This window comes from Hyperoodon ampullatus (genome assembly GCF_949752795.1).
Source record: "Hyperoodon ampullatus genome assembly, chromosome: 6".
In the NCBI taxonomy this organism is placed as follows: Eukaryota; Metazoa; Chordata; class Mammalia; order Artiodactyla; family Ziphiidae; genus Hyperoodon; species Hyperoodon ampullatus.
The window spans coordinates 45,211,789-45,232,675 of record NC_136919.1 but is presented as its reverse complement, the minus strand read 5'-3'; the positions used below and the strand labels follow the sequence as shown (position 1 = coordinate 45,232,675).

Sequence of the window (20,887 nt, the reverse complement as noted above, 5' to 3'; positions counted from 1 at the left end):
CTACATGCAAGGGCATACACTCCTCTTCAACCTGCTGGCTGCCTTTTGCCTTGATTTAATTTTCCCCTTTCTCCTTTCACACTGTTTCCAACAGGGAAGCAGCCAATATCTGCTATATAACATACACTAAGAAAGCTGAAGAGAGTCAAAAATCATCACTGGAGAAAATGTCCTGTGGGGATTTCTAACTAATATTTCTGATACACAGAGGCCACTTCATTTTCTTCCACTTCAGATTTGTGTGTTTGTTGTGTGTTGAGGATGCTGAAATCAGAACTCCATCCAAGCTAAATGGCTAAAACAATATGGTGAAGCCTAAATATATTTCAATAATAAATTAGGATGCATTTTAAACAAAATAATGTTTAAGTTTATAAATATTATTATATATATGTGAGTTTTAAAAACAAATTAAATCACATGATTTTATGAAGATCAACATGGACTTATTAAAATATTGCATTACATAGATAACCCATCACCAGCTTCTATAGAAGATAAGGATTTACTTGTCTAAAATCTCCCAAAGACTTCTTACTATATACCACAGAAACATGAGTACCAGCAAAGAACTCATTTTCTCTCCTAAAATTAGCATATTCTGGGATATAAGTGAATTCTATCTGCTCACTCAGCAGTAAACTTTTTTTAATTTAACTTCTTTATTGGAGTATAATTGCTTTACAATGTTGTGTTAGTTTCTGCTGTATAACAAAGTGAATCAGCTATACATATACATATATCCCCATATCTCTTCCCTCTTGCGTCTCCCTCCCTCTCACCCTCCCTATCCCACCCCTCTAGGCGGTCACAAACCACCTAGCTGATCTCCCTGTGCTATGCGGCTGCTTCCTACTAGCTATCTATTTTACATTTGGTAGTGTATGTAAGTCCATGCCATTCTCTCACTTCGTCCCAGCTTACCCTTCCCCCTCCCCATGTCCTCAAGTCCATTCTCTACATCTGCGTCTTTATTCCTGTCCTGCCCCTAGGTTCATCAGAACCATTTTTTTTTTTAGATTCCATATATATGTGTTAGCATACGGTATTTGTTTTTCTCTTTCTGACTTACTTCACTCTGTATGACAGACTCTAGGTCCATCCACCTCACTACAAATAACTCAATTTCGTTTCTTTTTATGGTTGAGTAATATTCCACTGTATACGTGTGCCACATCTTCTTTATCCATTCATCTGTTGATGGACATTTAGGTTGCTTCCACGTCCTGGCTATTGTAAACAGTGCTGCAGTGAACACTGTGGTACATGACTCTTTTTGAATTATGGTTTTCTCAGGGTATATGCTCAGTAGTGGGATTGCTGGGTCATATGGTAGTTCTATTTTTAGTTTTTTAAGTAAACTTACTTCTTGAATTCGTATTTAATATATATTGAATAACTGCTACTAACTATTGAATGACTGGCATTTAACTCTAAATTATTATTGATATCATGAAAGGATAACTGTTAGGTGCATAAGCTACAGTCACATTGTCTTCAACAGTTAAATCTCGACCTTATGCTTGAGTATACATGATACTGGCAAGGAAATCTGTTGGAGATTGTACACAACCTGCTCTGGCCTTCTTAAAAGTCTTTCTGAAAGGTTTTAAGAGTTAGCCCTGATAATCATGTAGTTAAATGAGAATTTCTTTTCTATGACTTTGAACTATCTTAAAACTGTTTGTATACATGTAGTGTTTGTTTAGTTACGGTACAAAAATACCACAGAAAAAATTTTAATCTACTTTTAAGAATCATTGACTTTTACCTACCTACCTTGCTACCTAACCATTGACTTTTACCTACCTACCTTGCTACCTAACCATGAAAAACTAATAAAGGTTTTCAAGTCTCTCTGTTTATGCAGAGATGGATGAAAAAATATCAAAATAACACAAAATTAGTTGTAGAGATTTTCTTACAAATTTTCTTGAACACACTTCCCCTCTAAAATAAAATGTTGTTGACATCTTTAATTTTGACATTTCAACAGTTAAAACCCTTTGAGAGGTTCCTGGTCTCATTCAACGATGCCCAGGGTATATTTTCCACAAGATAGAAGTTTCTTGAGATACACTCCACTGCTCATCAACTTTGCACTTCATTGCTTCCCTAGCAACCTGCAGGGGAGTTTAATTACTTTTTCATTTGATTTTCTGAAGAACCAAAGGGTGATTTTCTGGAATGTGATTTAAAAAAGAAGGTAGCCAAAAAAAAGCTATTAAAATTGGACTTTTCCACATTATACCAGGATCAGCTGCCCTGAAAACTAGTCCACTTCTGTGCTCCCAGAGCCATAGTCCACTGGAAGAGCAACCAACCTGCAGATTTGCAAACACTATCTCCTGAAGGAATCTGACCTCAACCCCTCTGGAGAGCCAAGAAAAGAGAAACCGGTCTTTTCTCGAGTCATCATCTTAATTCACTGGTTCATCAGATAATGAAAAAGCAATTTCAGTCAACTGTGCATTTACATTTATTTCAGTTTACATTTTTCATCTGAAACCATTATTTTGCCCTTGTTTCCAGTTCTGCTTCCCTGAGGTATGAGCTGCCCTCTCTCACCTGTGTGGATAACATCCCTTCTGGAGTGTACAATTGGCCTAAAATCTACTAAACAAAATGGAAATAAAAGCTGAATGGTTGCTTTAAATACAAGTGGTACTAAAGAAGGAGCTGTAATAGGTTATTACAATAATTGGCCTGAGTGGACAAGGAGAACCTCACAAAGCAGCAGTATCTGTTTACCTCCATGTACAGTTTTTGTAGCATTTTCCCGAGACTCAAAGAAAAGAGCATTAAAAATAATCAATAACCAACTATTGGTCTGGGGCCCAAGACCCAGGTGCAAGACTTGCCAGACTTCTGTGGATTCATCTCAGCATAACACCATGCCTACTCTTGGCTAGGTGCATACTTCTCACATGTATTCATAATAATATAAATCCATGTTTTGTGCTTTTCTTTTTCTTTTTATTGGAGTATAATTGCTTTACAATGTTGTGTTAGTTTCTGCTGTACAATGAAGTGAATCAGCTATGTGTATACCTATATCCCCTCCCTCTTGGACCTCTTCTGCATGGGATAATTTCTACAAAGACAATTAGAACTACAGTGTCTACCTTGGGGAACTTTCAAAATGAACGAAAGGGGGCAAGGAGTTAAAATATAAATAAAAATGGAAAAGGAATAAAACTGCCAAAAAAAATTAATTTCAAAACGACGGCAGTACTCCAGCCCTTTGAAGCTCAGGCATCCGGCCCTGAGAAGAATACAAAAGCAGACAAAGTCAGGAGAGAACGAAGAGCAGCCTGTGAGCCCCCTCCTTGGCACAGGACTAACATGCATTCAAAGGGGTTCTGAACACAGTTCTAATACATCTGATCAGTTTGCTTTCTGCGTCTTCAGTAAACAAAGGTACCCAGGAAGGAAGGAAGAACTGACAATAGTAAACCGTCACCTGGCAGCAAGAACAGAAAATGCACACAGGAACTCAAAAAGCCAAACTGAACTACCATCCCCACAAATCCTGGGGATATGCTACACCACAGCCCAGGATGAAACGCAGCTTCATAATGATGACCCTGAGTTAGCAAGAGAGCTGAAGTTATTCTGAAAACAGTTATTAAAAGCAAGGCACTGTGTGAGTCCATATGCTTACCAAGAGATGGACTGCCCATCGCGGCATGCTATGGAATAGCCACAAAGTAGAAATGACCCAAATGGCCATGAAAAGTAAAATGGATAAACTGTGATATCTTCACACAGTGAATACAGTAGAGAAAATGACAGATCTACAACTACAGGCTCACAAGCATAATGGTGAGTGCAAGAAGCCAAACCTATGTAGTAAGGAAAAAAAACACCCAAGAAATCATGCCTGGGGGTCAGGGAGGGGCTGTGGTGATTAGAAGGAAGCACCGGGGCTTCTAGGTGCGTGCTGTTTCTAGATCTGGACGCCGAATATGAGAGTGTTCCATCTGTGAAGAGTCAGCAAGCCGTATACCAAGCTCCTTGCACTCTTCTGTAGGTGTATTTGTCTCTGAAGAACACGTTCACAAAATATTACACAATATATTCGAGGAAGTATATATTTTTTATCTTCATGGGAAATTCAGTCATGAACACTTCACAATTTGGATTTCATTTCAGAGGCAACCCAAGGCAAAATGTGAAGCACGTGATGTTTATCTTTTCTACCTCAGTTCCACATTCTCTTTCTGGGGCTTTTCTACCTTTTGAATAGCAGCTCCCAACCAAATGTGGCTGCATTCCACACCCTCAGTTCTCATTTCCTCAGCCGAGTTGAAGACATGCACGAGTCTCCCAGGGATCTTGTTAAAACACAGATGCTTCAGTAGGTCTGTGGTGGGGCCTACAGTCTGCGTTGCTGGAAGAGCTCCCGGGTGTGGCCAGTGTTGCTGGTCTGAGGCCCTGAGCTGCAGAGCCTGAGAAAAGACGTGATTTAAAACCAGCGTTTGCAGAGCTCAATGCCTGTCCTGGGAAACTGAGCATGGAACTCACGGCTTCCTTATGGCTGAGTTTTAGGACCTGTATCTGGTGGAACATTTTGGGCTTCCCTGTGCCTCTCAATTTGCATCCCTGTTAGCTCTACCAACTCAGGGACAAAAACTAGCAGTTGGGGACAGTAAAGTAAGAACCTGTTCCTACTCTAGGGATTTTTGTACAATTTCTCATGAAAACTTCACCTTTGGACTTCTTAGCATAGTGCTTTTCCCACAGCATTTGCAGAAGGGAGGGAGGGAGGGAGAGAGGGAGAGGAGGTAAAGGAAGAAAGGAAGCGAGCAAGCAAGCAGTTAAACTGCCTGGGAAAGTGCAGCAATGTAAAGTGCTGGCGTGACTTGCCAGATGGCTGAGGCTGCTTAAATCTAAGATGTCGGGCCTCCCTGGTGGCGCAGTGGTTGAGAGTCCGCCTGCTGATGCAGGGGATACGGGTTCGTGCCCCGGTCTGGGAGGATCCCATATGCCGCGGAGCGGCTGGGCCCGTGAGCCATGGCCGCTGAGCCTGCGCATCCAGAGCCTGTGCTCCGCAACGGGAGAGGCCACAACAGTGAGAGGCCCGCGTACCGCAAAAAAAAAAAAAAAAAAAAAAAAATCTAAGATGTCTCTTCCATGAGGGGCTCAGTGTGGAGTTATGGATATTTTGAGGATGAGTGAGGTTGTAGGGTGAGAATGGAGGGGTAGACACCAGGGTGAAGAAGCCCTCTTCTCCCAGGGGGCATCTCAGAGCCATGAACACAGGGAGGGTAAGCCTCTTCTTGGCAGATAGAAAAATATTAATAACTTTAAACCACCCCTGAAATTTGATATGTGGTTTTGAAGTGTTTAGGAATTTGGAAGGGGTACAAGGGGAATATAATATATGTATAGGGATTTTTCCAGATTCAAATAAATATTTGAAAAATTTCTGGTGCGTATTTTATAAGCTGGAAGCAATAAAAAATGCTCTCTGATCTCACCAGAACCAATTCGCATAGCATAGGGAATCTCAAAAACAGAGTATCTGGAAAACTTTTTTTAGTAGTTGCGATGGTTAATGTCATGTGTCAGCTTGGCTAGGCTTCAGTGCTCAAATATTTGGTCATACATGTCTGGACGTTGCTGTGAAGGTCTTTTGTACATGAGATTAACATTTCAATCAGTTAGACTTCGAGTAAAGCAGATTACCCTCCAGAACATGGGCAGGCCTCATCCAGTGAGTTGAAGACCTTTCAGTGAAGACTGAGCACCCCTAAGGAAGAGGGAATTCTATCAGCCCACTGCCTTGGGGCTCAAACTGCTATATCAGCATTTCCCTGGGTCTCCGGCCTGCTGGCCCACCCTGCAGATTACAGACTTGCCAGCCTCCACAATCGTGTGGGCCTATTCCTTAAAATAAATCCACGCCCCCTCACCTCCACACACGCACACACATGCTCACACACACGCTCACATCTTATTGGCTCTATTTCTCTAACTAACTAACACAGTGGCTTGTATCATTGTACTTTTCCTGGGGTTAATCACATAAACAAATGTACCAGCTTCACCATGAATATATGCTAGCACTGCTTAAAACAGTTGAATAAGATTATTCAGCTTACTTGGTTGAATAAATTGAATTCAATAAGAACTGAATTCTTATTCAGTTGCTAAATAAGAACTTTAATTTAAAATATTATTCAACAGAATAGGTCACTTTTTAATGGCCCAAATGCTCACCTACAACATAACATTATAATTCTCACCAGGGTTCATTAGGATTGTAACAGCCTATCCAACAGATCTGTGGACTTTTGTGGACAGATATTTATTAGCCTGAAGACAGCTCATTCACTGTCATCTTTTAGGAGAGAGGCAATGCACTATCCCTTTTTGACCAATATAAAACCTCCGGACCTGTACACACAGAATCAATCTAACCCTCATTTCTGGCTTTGTGCCTTGCTTTAGCCTCCAATGCATTTTCACTCAAGACTAGTACTGCTCGGACACAGTACGTGTTCCTATAGCATCAATTAGCTCATCCCTTAGGTCAATAGGTGAATGACGCAGAAGTGGAAGTTGCAATTCCCAGCATGTCGATGCTCTGTGCCCAAGTAACAGTCACCAAGCGCAAGCCCATTACCACAGCTGAAGGCAGCCGGCTGCAGGTGAACTCGGTCTGGACACAATGCCCATTCCCCGGGGGCTTCCTCTCAGCACAGACAGTACACATGCGTTGTCTTTGTGCATTCTGTCCTTGTTCCTGTAATCCAGCGGCCACAACCCATGTACCTCCATCCACCAAGTTACCTTCACCTTAAAAAACAGTGAAAAATCCTATACTTGCATTAAAACATTTACAGTTTTTCTGTACTGGTACCCTGGACTGTCGTATGTTTCTATTAAGCATCTAATGTGACTTTTTTATTGTGCTAATATCTTATTCAGATTGTTACTGGTTTTTTGAGTATGCTGGTTGCAAAGCTATACAGATATGGAGAGATCAGCCCCATCTCTACTTTTTTTGTCCATATGTCCTTTGTGTGTTTGCAGAACATGAGGTTTGTCTGGAATACATGTGCTGTGTTAGAGTAGAAATGCATGCACTGTAATTCATTCACTGACATCCCCAGGCTAACCATCTCTGCCAGACTGAAGTACATGCTATGCCAACAGATCCCCAAGGAGGAAAAGAAAACATATTTGCATCACAAACACAAACACTAGTTTATGGCATGTCCATTAGAAAACATGACATATGAACATCCTAAAACATGGATTTTCTAAGCAAATGTTGGTTGACTCCTCAGGAATTCGTCCACCTCAGCCAGAGCAGAATGTAACTGTTCTACAGGAGCAAGAATTACGAGGTGACTGGGTCACACCAGGGGATGCACTGTGCAACCCCCATGCCTAAAGAGATGGGCAACAAGCCAGTGCCGGCTGCCTCAACCTCCCACCACCCCTCCACCTCTGGACCAGGCAGCCACAAGAGGCTCACAGCAGGTGAAACTTCCACCGCTGCAACCAGATTTCAGAATGAATAACTCATCTGCACTTGTTTTCTATCCAGACATTAAAAAAAACCAACACTCTAGGTCAGAGATACCATTATAACAAAATGGTCACTTGAGCATGCTCCATAATTGTAATGATCGTGAGGGGGTATCATGGCTGAACATGCCCATAAAATGCCCCCCAAAAATTGAAATTGAAGAGAGCGGTTGCCTTCAGTGTGTATGTGGTAGGAGGGAGCTCTCAGAAGGTGTCATTATTTCGAGTGTTTCTGCTTGGTCACCTGAAAACGACAGGTGTGAATACATTTAAAGGACAAACCTTGACAGAGCCTGTATTTGGGACTGATCCAAAAAGATATGAGACACAGAGCTTGTAGCTATCCCAATTTCTTATCTCTGTAAAAAAGAAATTTTGTATTCCATATGTCTGCTTTTCTTGTGGTTAAGAAGCATATAACATGAAATCTCTATTCTTTTTTTTTTTTTTTTTTTTTTTTTTTTTTTTTTTGCAGTATGCAGGCCTCTCACTGCTGTGGCCTCTCCTGTTGCAGAGCACAGGCTCCGGACGCGCAGGCTCAGCGGCCATGGCTCACGGGCCCAGCCGCTCCGCGGCATGTAGGATCTTCCTGGACCGGGGCACGAACCCGTGTCCCCTGCATCGGCAGGTGGATTCTCAACCACTGCGCCACCAGGGAAGCCCAAAATCTCTATTCTTAACAAACTCTTAAGTGTATGGTATTGTTGCCTACATGCACCTTATTGTGCAGATCTCTAGAGCTTTTTCATGTTGAACCACTGAAGCTCTATAACCCACTGAACTGCAACTCTTCATTTCCCAATCACCGAGCCCCTGGCAACCACCATTCAACTTTCTAAGAGTTGACTACTTTAGATACCTCATGTAAGTGGAATTATACATTATTTGTCCTTCTGTGACTGGCTTGTTTCACTTAGCATAATGTCCTCAGGTCCATCTGTGTTGTCACATACTACAGAAATTCCTTCTTTTTGTATAGTTGAGTAATATTCCATTGTATGTATATACCACATTTTCTTTATTCATTCATCTATCAATGGACACTTGAGCTGTTTCCACCTCTTGGCTATTGTGACTAGTGCTGCAATGATCACAGGAGTGCAGATATCTCTTCTAGATCCTGATTTCATTTTTTTGGATATACATGCAGAAGTGGGATTGCTGGATCTATGATAATTCTATTTTTAATTTTTTGAGGAGCCTCCATACCATTTTCCATAGTGGCTGCACCAATTTACATTCCCACCAACAATGTACAAGGGTCCCAATTTCTCCACATTCTAACTAGCAATTGTTACTTTCTGTGTTTTTGATAACAGCCATCCTAACAGGTATGAGGCAATATTCCATTATGCTTTTGATCTGCATTGCTCTGATGATTAGTGATGAGCATCTTTTCATCCCCATAAAATTTTTTTTGACTGAAGGACAAAATATTCCAATAATGAAAGGAAATACCACTGTGGTACCAGAAAATATAACCTCTCATCACTAAATTCCCTTATTTTTATTTCATTCCTTTTTTTTTTTTTTTTTTTTTTTTTTTACATATCTTAAAACTGTGACAAATACTTTCAGCTTCAAATGAAGAGAAAGAAAGACATCAGGGTAAAAGGTGTTCTGGACATCTCAATGCTTTCAGAGCTCAGCCCTCCTCCTCCAAGGACACACCATCAGGGCAGCAAATCTGGAGGCAGTAAATACTGTACAGCAACATCTGTTAAGCCTGAACAAGGTAACTCAGGAAACTACAAGAACACCCAAGAGCAAAAAAGAGAGTAAAGACAGACTATCTTTGGGTCAAACTACTATCCCACAAACTTGGAAGGGGAAGAAGTAGCATGATTAAAATTCTAAGTTAGGGCACCATGGAACCACATGTTCACATCAACACGAACCTTCAAAGCAAGATCACGCCTGACACTTGAATTTACTAGGGCACATTCTCAGGTAGGAAACAGGGGTTGCAAACTGGAAAAAGTATCTTTCCCGCCTCTGTGCTTTGTCCTTCATGGAATATGCAAAACTGGAGATTCCTACTTAAAATCTGGATTTTTCACCATCCTTTATAAGTTGGCGTCGCTGGCAACACTGGGCCGATGTCTTGCATGGCAGCATCTGTCCGTCCCCCCAGCATATGAAGCAGAGGCTGCTACTGGGCCCCAACTCCACTCCACCAGGTCTATGTTACCTGCCTGGCCCCGGAGGCTTCAAAGTTTGTGAGCCCCCCTCCATTACATCAGTCACAGCCCACAGGGTGGTAAGAGGAGGGAACGTGGAGATAATTTGACAGGGCCTAGAGTCTCTCTTGCTGGAACTGTGACACCACCACACAACATAAATGGAGATAACTGCTCTACTGAAGAGAGGAAGAAACTCCCTGAATTTAGTTTGTCCATTTGATTTTCCTTTTTTTTAAAATTAATGCCTTTATTATTATTTTTAACATCTTTATTGGAGTATAATTGCTTTACATTGTTTAGTTTCTGCTGTATAACAAAGTGAATCAGCTATATGTATACTTATATCCCCATATCCCCTTCCTCTTGTGTCTCCCTCCCTACCCCACCCCTCTAGGTGGTCACAAAGCACCAAGCTGATCTCCCTGTGCTATGCGGCTGTTTCCCACTAGCTATCTATTTTACATTTGGTAATATATATAAGTCCATGCCACTCTCTCACTTCATCCCAGCTTACCCTTCCTGCCCCCGTGTCCTTAAGTCCATTCCCTATGTCTGCGTCTTTATTCCTGTCCTGCCCCTAGGTTCATCAGAACCATTTTTTTTTTAGATTCCATATATATGTGTTAGCATATGGTATTTGTTTTTCTTTCTGATTTACTTCACTCTGTATGATAGACTCTAGGTCCATCCACCTCACTACAAATAACTCAATTTCGTTTCTTTTTATGGCTGAGTAATATTCCATTGTATACATGTGCCACATCTTCTTTATCCATTCATCTGTCAATTTGGTCTGCTTGATTTCTGACCCCCAGTGAAAGCGGGACCCAGACCACCCACCTTGTGATTATTCCCGTTCATTACTCTCACTGGTGCCATCACCTCTGGAGAGACAGAAACTGTCTAAGAAACTTTTGATTTTTGACTGGATATCATTTTAAAGCACCCCATTCCTGGTGCAGTCCCAGGCACACATGGATTAAAAAAAAAGTTTTTTAAATGAAGGAGTGAATTAATGACATAGGAAAAAGGCAAGAAGAGTTTCCTCTGTGGGCAAATAACAAAAATGATCCTTAAGACTGGGAACAATTTAAGATGAACTTATTCCACAATATTATGCCCTTGATTTAAATGACGGACGAGATCGATAAGCAATGAAAAATAGAGAAACTAATGTTTTCAATCTTATACAGTTCTTGAGGATTTCAAGTCCTTTTAGAACAGTATTTCTCACACTTGATAAACATGTAGACCTTATTAAAGAAAATATCTCCTATGGCTTCCAGAGTTGATGTAAATATTGTTTATATTATGTCACTTAACTATAAACAAACATAAACCAGGTATAAACCCCTTATACTTATAGCTCCCAGACATTTATGTGACCAACACGCATTTGCAAAATCAGTGGAATGAGAATTAGCAACATTCATTTAAACTGACAAGGGATGCACTTCTACTGAAACTACACCCCCATAGCCAATGACAGTATGGTCCTGGCAGCTTGTGTGCTGCTCTTTCCAGCCACACATTTTCCATTGAGGACACAGACAACCCAACACCCTGTGCTGTTGGTCACTTTCAATTTACATGGACACATCATTTGCACCAAGTCCACTGTTGTGCCTTCCTCATCAGCCCATGACAAGGAACAGATGCCATACAATCTTAAACACAGAGGCAGGTTTTGAAACAGTGTAGCCAAATCTGTCATGTAAGAGTCATCCAGGTGATTCCAAATGTGCTCAAATTAATTTGTTTTATATTATCATATAATAACATAAAATGAAAACATAAATGTTTAGTCTTCTAAGATTGCCAAGCATACACATAAAGACTGAGAAACACTCTTGACATGAAATGTCCATAGTCTGGAGATGTGCCCTGAGGTATTTTTCTGCATTTATTATACTGCATCTCAGGTCCTTCAGATGTCAGAAACTCCTAGGTATTTAAAAACGTGAGACGGGGCTTCCCTGGTGGCACAGTGGTTGAGAATCTGCCTGCTAATGCAGGGGACACGGGTTCGAGACCTGGTCTGGGAGGATCCCACATGCCGTGGAGCGGCTAGGCCTGTGGGCCACAACTACTGAGCCTGCACGTCTGGAGCCTGTGCTCCGCAATAAGAGAGGCCGCGATAGTAAGAGGCCCGCGCACCACGATGAAGAGTGGCCCCCGCTTGCCACAACTGGAGAAAGCCCTCGCACAGAAACGAAGACCCAACACAGCAAAAATAAATAAATTAATTAATAAACTCCTACCCCCAACATCTTCTTAAAAAAAAAACAACAACAACAAAAACGTGAGACAATGAGCTCCTTGAAGGTCAGGTCTACGAAGGAGTCTCTCTAGTGCCTGGGACACTGGCAGGCACATGAATACCGAGGGAATTAGAGAAAGAATGAAAGAAACATGTCTGAGCTACTGCATCTATATGTCTTGTTTTTATAAGACATATAGACAGGCCTTAAGGGCTAAAATTCAATTTTCTCTTTTTATAATTACTCTGATAAAGGCAATTATAATTTGGAAGACCCCAAATATTTACCAGTTGAAGCAGTGAAACTTTTTTTTTGAGGAATTAGTATCAAAGAAATCATACGTGTCATTCCATCATTACAGCTTTCCTCTGGGAAACAGTGTTTACTTTCCATTTTACAACCTGATATGAGACTAACAGAGTCAGATAGGAGCAGCCCAAATACCCACAATAAATACTCTCTTCCCATTTCTTCCCTCCAACGATATACTGCAGTCAGGTGCAACTAAGCTTTCACAAGCTACACATGAAGCAAGAAAGTAAACTGTATATCCTCTTAGGAGAAAAAAGCAGACATTTGAATCACCTCAGCATCCTAACCTCCCCCATCATCAAAGGCTCTCTTCTCCGCCATCAGCCTCTAAGCTTCCATTCAAGGCAGATCAGCCCGATTCAGCTACTTCCATTTTACAAATGAAATGAAATCATGTAACCTGGGAAGAAATCAAGAAACAGGTTTTACAAGCTCAAAGTGACCGTGTATTTGAACAGTGATTCCGGAGAGAAGTAAATGAAAACTTCAAGCAAAAAGACAAGCTAGAGAAGAGTCTGTGGTCCTTGGAGGGTAGTCTTCCAATGACACCCCATCTTAAGCCTTTTTCTTTTTACCCATACCATAAGGGCTGAGTAAACAATCTCTCACCAAAACCTGCCAGCAGAGCTCTGAACAATCAGTGAGATCTGAGGGTCAGAGCAGGCCACTGTCTGTATGGCCAAAACTGGCAGTCCTCTAAGGATGGGAGGCCAGAATACCTTTCTGGGGCCAGGAGGCCAAAAAGAAATTACTACCTCGAGATGAAATTCAAGTATCAGAACCAGAAGGGGCCACCACCAGCAACCAGAGCTCATAAAAAAATAAGCCATACAGAGACTCCTGCTGGGCCCAGGAGCAAGGTTTGGATGGTTCAAGGAAGAGCTGTGCTTTAAATGGACAGGTGTCTCCCACTCAGCAGTAGCGTAATGACACATAATTGTGATAGAGGATACACTGAAGAGGAAAAACAAAAAGCAACAGACCAGAAACAGTTAGAAAATAAAGATATATATAATCTATATATATAGAGAGAGACATATAAAGATATACATACACACACACACACACACACACACACATACACACACATATATATCCCCAGTTCTGAATGCAGAAGAGGCAGGAAATCTCTGGAGAGCCTGTGGCTAGCATGCTGATAGGCCTCAAAGCCAGTGCCAAAGGTAAGCATCACACACAGTCAAAAACATCTTTGAACCTCTTCCAGGACTGAAGTCCAACCCACTATGGTGTCTCAAGGCTGGAACCAATCTTTATCTCCTTGGATGAGCAGCAGATATAACTGGCAATATGGATGAAAAAAATATACTTATCTTCAAACATTAAAAACACAGTCCAAAGCACCCAGATGCTCACATGTGGAAGATACTCAAGAGCTGAGATCAAACAGAGAAGAGCTGATTTAACTCTTGCATCCCAAGCTGTCTCAGGGCCATACCCTCACTGAGTGGGAAGAGAGGGGAAACTGAGGCACTGTCTAATCAATCAGTCTCTCTGCTTGTCTTCTGCCTCCTCTCACCCTGTCCCCCTCTCACTCCGTGTCTCCAGCCCTCTCTGTGTTTACCTCTCTCTTTGCGTCCATCTTTCCTCTCCCTTTCCCATCCTGCCAAGCACCATATCATGAAGGTGAAGCGGGCTTATGAAGCAACTGCACTATTACAAGAAGACGATCAGAGGCAAAAGCCCTAAAGTGGACCCCAAGAAACGGAAATGTAAAGGAGTCCCTGACCATGAAACTATGCCTCTGCCTACTTGTAGCTTCGTGTTTTTTTTTTTTTTTTTTTTTTTTTTTTTGCTGTACGTGGGCCTCTCACTGTTGTGGCCTCTCCCATTGCGGAGCACAGGCTCCGGACGCGCAGGCTCAACGGCCATGGCTCACGGGCCCAGCCGCTCCGCGGCATGTGGGATCTTCCCAGACCGGGGCACGAACCCGTGTCCCCTGCATCGGCAGGCGGACTCTCAACCACTGCGCCACCAGGGAAGCCCCTTCGTGTTTTTTTAAAACGTCCTAGTTAAGTGGGATTGGTGTCACCTGTTGCTTTTCCTCTCCATTTTAGACATCATCTTCATAGTTACATGGACGTGCCGAAGTAAACCTTTTTGACAATCCATATAAAAGTTCGCACGTGGGTAGTTTTGGTTCTTCTCAATTAAATTTCCTGTTTCTAAGTTATTCAACAGAAGACTCTTCTTCAACGTTGTGTGTGTAGAAAGGGCACAAATCATGTGAAACAGCTTGACCACACAGGTCTGATTTTGGTGCCTGAACAAATCCCGCCCCAGCCCTGTCTGGCAGGTCCCCAATCACGCTAACCCCTGTTACACCAGAGGCACCCACCCACCCTGGGTCTAATCTGGCTATTGTGGCAAAACTGGTGCCCATTCACAAGTCCGCTGTGGTTCTGGTGCCAGCTGGACCCTCGTGTTTCTGTTTGTGAGAACGTGGGTTCTAAGTTAAAGTGAATCAGTCCACAGATAACACTCAATCACTACAAATGGAATTGAGAACATTCTGAAAGCTTCCGCTCTGACTAGAGGAGAGAGGTGAATTCCTGTCATGACCCCGCCTCAGTCGAATGCTCAGTGCACACACATACAGACACACACACCCTATATCCTTCTCTCCTTGCCAATCTCGGAAGACACCAGCTCTCACCAGAATGTGAAAATATAGGGACGGAACCAACAAGAGAAATGAAGAGAATGCATGCAGCATGAACTAACTGCATTCTCAGTATATGAAGCAGGGAATCAAAGAACATTCAGCAAATATTTATTGAGTACATTTATTGAGTACCTACTGGATACAAACCTCCCTTTCACCAAGATAATGCCCCTGACACCAGAAACTGGCTTCACTAGGTAATTACACTCTGCTCTCTGTTTCTCCCCAGACATTCTCTTCCCACTTCATGGATTTTTCTTGGCCTGATACAATCCTCCTTCCGGAATTCTCTTACGTAACTACACTGCCTTGCCCATTCTGGTTTCACCTGCTGGCTGACCTAGTTCCAGCTTACTGGAACTAGTGGTAACGGCCCATCCTGACCCTCTGGACCATTTACACCTGCCCAGCTCAGGTTAACAGTGTCACATGATGGGACACTCCCCTCCCCAACCTTTAAGGAAAGGAGTCCCTCAGTTTCTAAGAGAAGACCAACTTGAGAATTTAACACACCACCCAGAGACCATTTTTATTCTTTCACAGTGCAAGATTATTTTCTCTCTAATATCACAATTATTGATGACTGAGGACTTTAACCCAAATTTGTTTAATATTTTGACCTAAGAGTTTGAATGATCTTTGAAATGGAAATCACTACCACGTTTTGCTTTTGCAGGCACCAAACATTCCTATATCTGATATCTGTTCTGCTTAAACTGTACACAAATACCCCCCTAGGATAGGCATGGGACAGGGTGCCACCTGGGGGAAGATGGAGTGCCAGGTGGGAAACTAAGGAACCAGATGAAATGGCACACCTTCCCAGAGAGACAATTTTCCCCCTGGAAGAATATATAATATTTTATGTTAAACCAAGCCCCAGTATATTATAAAGTGAACATGACTTCTTTTTTTTTAAGGTAAAAACTCAAGAATTCAAAGAAAGTTCCTGCTTGCAGGCAGTCTATTGGGTTATGTCCACAATACACGGAGTTTCCTGCAAATAACTCTCCTGCCTTTACATGTTCTCTGAGGAAATTTTTGAGAAATATTTCACCCACACTATGAACTTCTTGAGGGCATGAACCACATCTCCTCCTTCTCTTTGTCTCCAAATACCTAGGACAGTACCTAAGACAGTGGCACAAAACAGGCACTCAACAATGTTTGCAGAATTAATTTGGCTGAAATAATGGCAATGACATTGTCAATAATGAAAGATTTTTATCACATTTGAATGGGAGAAGGGAAGATGAACAGCTGTATGAGGAAGTAGAATAGAAGCAACCCAATTTACCAAAACAGCTAATGGCTGCCATAGTAACAATCAGGTGAAGCAATTCAGTTTAGTTCTTTTCCACTTGAACGAGTACAGGAAGGCAAATATTGTACTTGTTAATCTCGCAGAAGACGGGGGTGGGGCTTAGGACACAAGTCTACCAGGTGACGCTGGTGCCATTATATTTAATAACATCTCAAGAGTCGGAAAGGCATCGTGATAATAATAATGTCACCAATAATATTAAGACCTGGTTGTATGCTGATCCTAAGAAGGTCATTTTCATCATTTAAAGGTTAAGTGTCAAATATTGGCTGCTGAGACTTAGCAACTCTGAAAAGTAGTTCAGTGTGTGTGTGTGTGTGTGTGTGTGTGTGTGTGTGTGTGTGTGTGTATAAAATACGGTGTGGTCTTACCTTTTCTTATTCTTAATATTGTTACCTTTTTAAACTAGCTGGACCCAAACCAAGTTACAGATGAAAGATGATTCAAAGTATATGGCTTATAGCAAAGTTTAAATTTTTCTACTTCCCTGGTGGAGACACTGCATTTTCACTCATTTGTAAATAACAGAAAAGATGGGTATCACGTCCACTTTCTCTACACAATCTCTATTATAGTGCAGTGAGTAACCTTCTACGCCCAGTATTCCTGAACTTTCCAAACAGGAGAGAGAAGCTGGGCGGAGGAGGAAGTGAGGATTCCCAGCCCTGCAGGTCTAAGCGGTGAATGGGTGAGCCAGGCCACTGCTGCCTTCCAGGGCTATTTCCTTTTCTGAGTCTTATGTCTCAGATATGTGAACTGCCAAGCAAAATGTTCAGATCTTCCTAATAATGACAACCAGAGATGCATAAAATTTCAATAAAAATCCAGAGAGCAGAAAAACATTTTACAGTATTAAGATGTTTGTAGCGCCTGAGGAAGAAGTGAAAATAGCTCAAGACATACCATGACTCTAGGCAGAGATAGATGCAAATTAATCTCAATAAAACCTGAGTATCTTTCCCACCATGCCCCAAACCTGCAGGCATCCCCTTTCCCCCTGAGAATTAAGTAACTTGATACTATGTTATTTCTGTCCCAGACACAAGAGTGAGAGTTTACTGTATGATTTTATTCTGTGGTATAAAAAGTGAGAGTTTTTAAATTCACAACATCTGGGATCAAATGCTGCTCTTTTAGTAACTGGGCAAGTCCCTTAACGTCTTTAGGTCTAAATTTCTCCATTAATCACAGATAAGAACGTCCACCCCCAAGGTTATTCTGAGTATTAAACGAATTAACCTGTAAAATGCCTAGCACATAGTAGGCATTGGTGAATCTTTGTGTGCAGCAATATAAATGCGCAACAATGTCTTGTTTTCTACGTAGTAGCAGGAAAACAACAAACACAAAAACCACCATAGAGAATGGCAAATTGGCTAGCGGCCCGGGTCACGGAGCATTGCTGCTCCGGGTGCAGCCTGGAGGCCAGGAGTAGGAGGTGATGTAATCAAGTCTCTGAGGTTCGGGGAGCGCTCCTAAACCAGCGTCCCGGAATAATCTCCGGACGCTGTGGATTTCACTCTGGCTTGTGAAACTGAGAAATGAGCAAGTGAAACTTTCTCCCCGAACTGTGACTCGGAACGCATTCCTTTTCCTTAACTCTAGGAGATCCCGTCTTGGAAGAGTTAAAAGTGCGTCGGTGGAGAGCTAGTGGGAAGCAGCCGCATAGCACAGGGAGATCAGCTCGGTGCTGTGTGACCACCTGGAGGGGTGGGATAGGGAGGGTGGGAGGGAGGGAGACGCAAGAGGGAGGAGATGTGGGAACATATGTATATGTATAGCTGATTCACTTTGTTATAGAGCAGAAACTAACACACCATTGTAAAGCAATTATACTCCAATAAAGATAAAAAAAAAAAGGACCCTGGTTGGAGCTTTGTGACCACCTAGAGGGGTGGGATGGGGAGTGTGGGAGGCAGACGCAAGCGGGAGGAGATATGGGGATGTATGTATACATATAGCTGATTCACTTTGTTATAAAGCGGAAACTAACACACTATTGTAAAGCAATTATACTCTAATAAAGATGTTTTTTAAAAAAGTGCGTCGGTGAATGGAGGAAAGCGAGAGACAGAGAGAGAGAGAGACAGAGAGAGAGACAGAGAGACAGACAGAGAGAGAGAGAGACAGAGAGAGAGAGAGACAGAGAGACAGAGAGACAGACAGAGAGACAGACAGAGAGAGAGAGAGAGAGAGACAGAGAGAGAGAGACAGAGAGGGGGAGAGAGAGAGGGAGGGGGGGTCCACTGGGTCTGCACACTCCGAGTGTTAAGAGGGAGAGATGGCAGTGTCCCAGGGAGGTAACACCACCACCACCTTCCGCTCTGCAAACCACACACGCACCTGGGGATGAACTTGACCTCGTCCCCGAGTCGCGCCTGGAAGTCCTGCCAAGCCTGGCCCGGGCTCGCCGAGTCCCAGTGGGCGGCCCGTGCCGCCGCCGCGTCCTCGTCGCCCTCGTCCTCCTGGCTGTCCCCGGGGTCGGACCCCACCAGGGCCGCAGTGAACGCGGGCTCCCGCGGCCCCCGGCCCCAGCGCCGTCTCCCGCGGTGGGCCCCGCGGAAGCCGCGCGCGAACTCCTGGAAGGTGATGGCGCCGTCGCGGTCGGCGTCGAGCCGCTGGAACACGGCCTCGGCGTCGGCCGGCCGCACGCGCAGCTCCGCGCACAGCGCGCTGAACTCCTCGCGCTCCAGGCGCCCCGAGCGGTTCGCGTCGCAGGCGGCGAAGACGGAGCGCAGCCGGGCCAGCTCCTCCAGGTCCCCGTCCGGCTCCATCCCGCCTGTCGGGGGCGACCGAGAGGGCTCCGGGCCGCGCGGGCCACTCGGGCAGCGGTGACAGCGGCTAGTCCAAGGCCACCTGCTGCCGCCGGGGGCTGCGGCGAGTTCGGCGAGTCAAGCAGGTTAGGCCACTGGCGGGAACGTCGGGGCGGGGCGAAGCGCCTGGGTGGGTCGGGACGGCGCGCTCCGAGAGGCTCCGCGCGCGTACCCTGGCCGGGCTCAGCCCCAGAGCGGTGCGAGCACGCCCCTGGCCCCGCGCACCGCGCAGCAGCGCCCGCCGCGATTGAGCGCCCGGCGCGGCCTCACGCACTTGCCCAGCGAGGCCCGGCTCCGCCCAGCCTGGGAGGAGGAGCGCCCCGCTCCGGTTCCCACGCCTTCGAGAGTCCGGCTGTGCTTTCCGTGCTGGCCTCTGGAACCTGTGTTTGGGGCTCCTGGAGTTGGGGAGGCCGGCCGGAACTGGGGGTGAGACAGAAGCGTTGCCAGGCCCTTCGGCATAAACAGTGTGTGCTCGGGTAAATCGAGAGCTGGTATGAGAAGCTAACTCACTGGATAGAGAGGGCAAAGGAAGGCAGGGGTAGGATTCCAAATTGGTTAACGTTATGTGTATTTTATTATTTTCTGATTCCGGAAAATTGGTAAACTTCCGTGTATACAAGTTTTCTTACAAACCAAAGTATGAGATTTACCAGAAGACCCCATTCTCTGATTTTACTGGCTTTCTTTAATGCATGTCCCTCCAACGTTAAGGTTAAGTTAATGCACAGTAGGAATCACATAGATCTTCCAGATGCTCAAATCCAAATAATTTTTCTCGGTCCTTGTCTCCTCAACCTGAGAGAAAATTAATAACCAAAATCCTTGGCAGGCAGCAATATTTAAACAAGGACTGAGGTAGCTTTTTTTCCCCTTTCAATCAATCTTATGGAAATTATGCAGATGTATGTTACCCTTTGATCTTAAACATTTATTTCAGCAATGCTATTGTTTAATATTGGCTGCTTCATGGGTATAAGATCTTTAAAATTCATCCATTTTTATCCTTTAAAAAAATCTTGTCTTATTTCCAAGAGACCCTCACTCTGTCATGATTTATGTATATGTTCCCTTTGGTGATTCTCATAGCCTGTGAAAATGCATTTGGGTTATTTTTACTTTATTCACGTCAATCTCCGCCACTTTTTAGATTTTCTTTTAGTTATTTCCATTTCTTTTAGTTATGACTCTGTATTTCACTTATTCTCATTCTGGATTCTCTTTATTGCTTACTATTTTGTTTTCGATATAATAAAAATAGAGGATTTGACTGGCACAGTTCCTCAAGCTTGTGTTCTTAAACAGAAAACTAAGTGCTAAACATCTGAGGAACTGTTTCTTCTTGTATAGTACAATAAATAAAATCAACACTCACAGCATCTGTCAAGCTGTAAATACCACTGATAATTGCCATCTGTAAATTTAACTGGTAAATTATGAGAGGTGTTCCATTAGAAGCCCTGGACTTAGCAATCTAATCGCTAAGTGAATACAGTACTATACAAGTAGATACCTAATACATTGAAATGAATTTTATTATCAGTGCAATGTAAATTGTTACCGATTTTTTTTTTTTTTTTTTTTTTTTTTTTTTTTTTTTTTTACACGGTACGCGGGCCTCTCACTGTTGTGGCCTCTCTCGTTGTGGAACACAGGCTCCGGACACGCAGCCTCAGCGGCCATGGCTCACGGGCCCAGCCGCTCCGCGGCATGTGGGATCCTCCCGGACTGGGGCACAAACCCGTGTCCCCTGCATCGGCAGGTGAACTCTC

General features: G+C 43.4%; 1 protein-coding gene across 1 annotated transcript in view; it reads right to left on the bottom strand.

Annotated features, from left to right (window-relative positions):
- The window catches only part of RASEF (RAS and EF-hand domain containing), a gene marked incomplete at both ends in the record, with an annotated part of 82,478 nt that extends 63,399 nt beyond the window's left edge, over positions 1 to 19,079 (bottom strand). Inside the window, one exon of the mRNA XM_079706404.1 lies at positions 18,649 to 19,079. Coding sequence (XP_079562530.1) covers positions 18,649 to 19,079 — 431 coding nt within the window. The remainder of the gene's footprint in view (positions 1 to 18,648) is intronic.
- Positions 19,080 to 20,887: the final 1,808 nt, after the last annotated feature.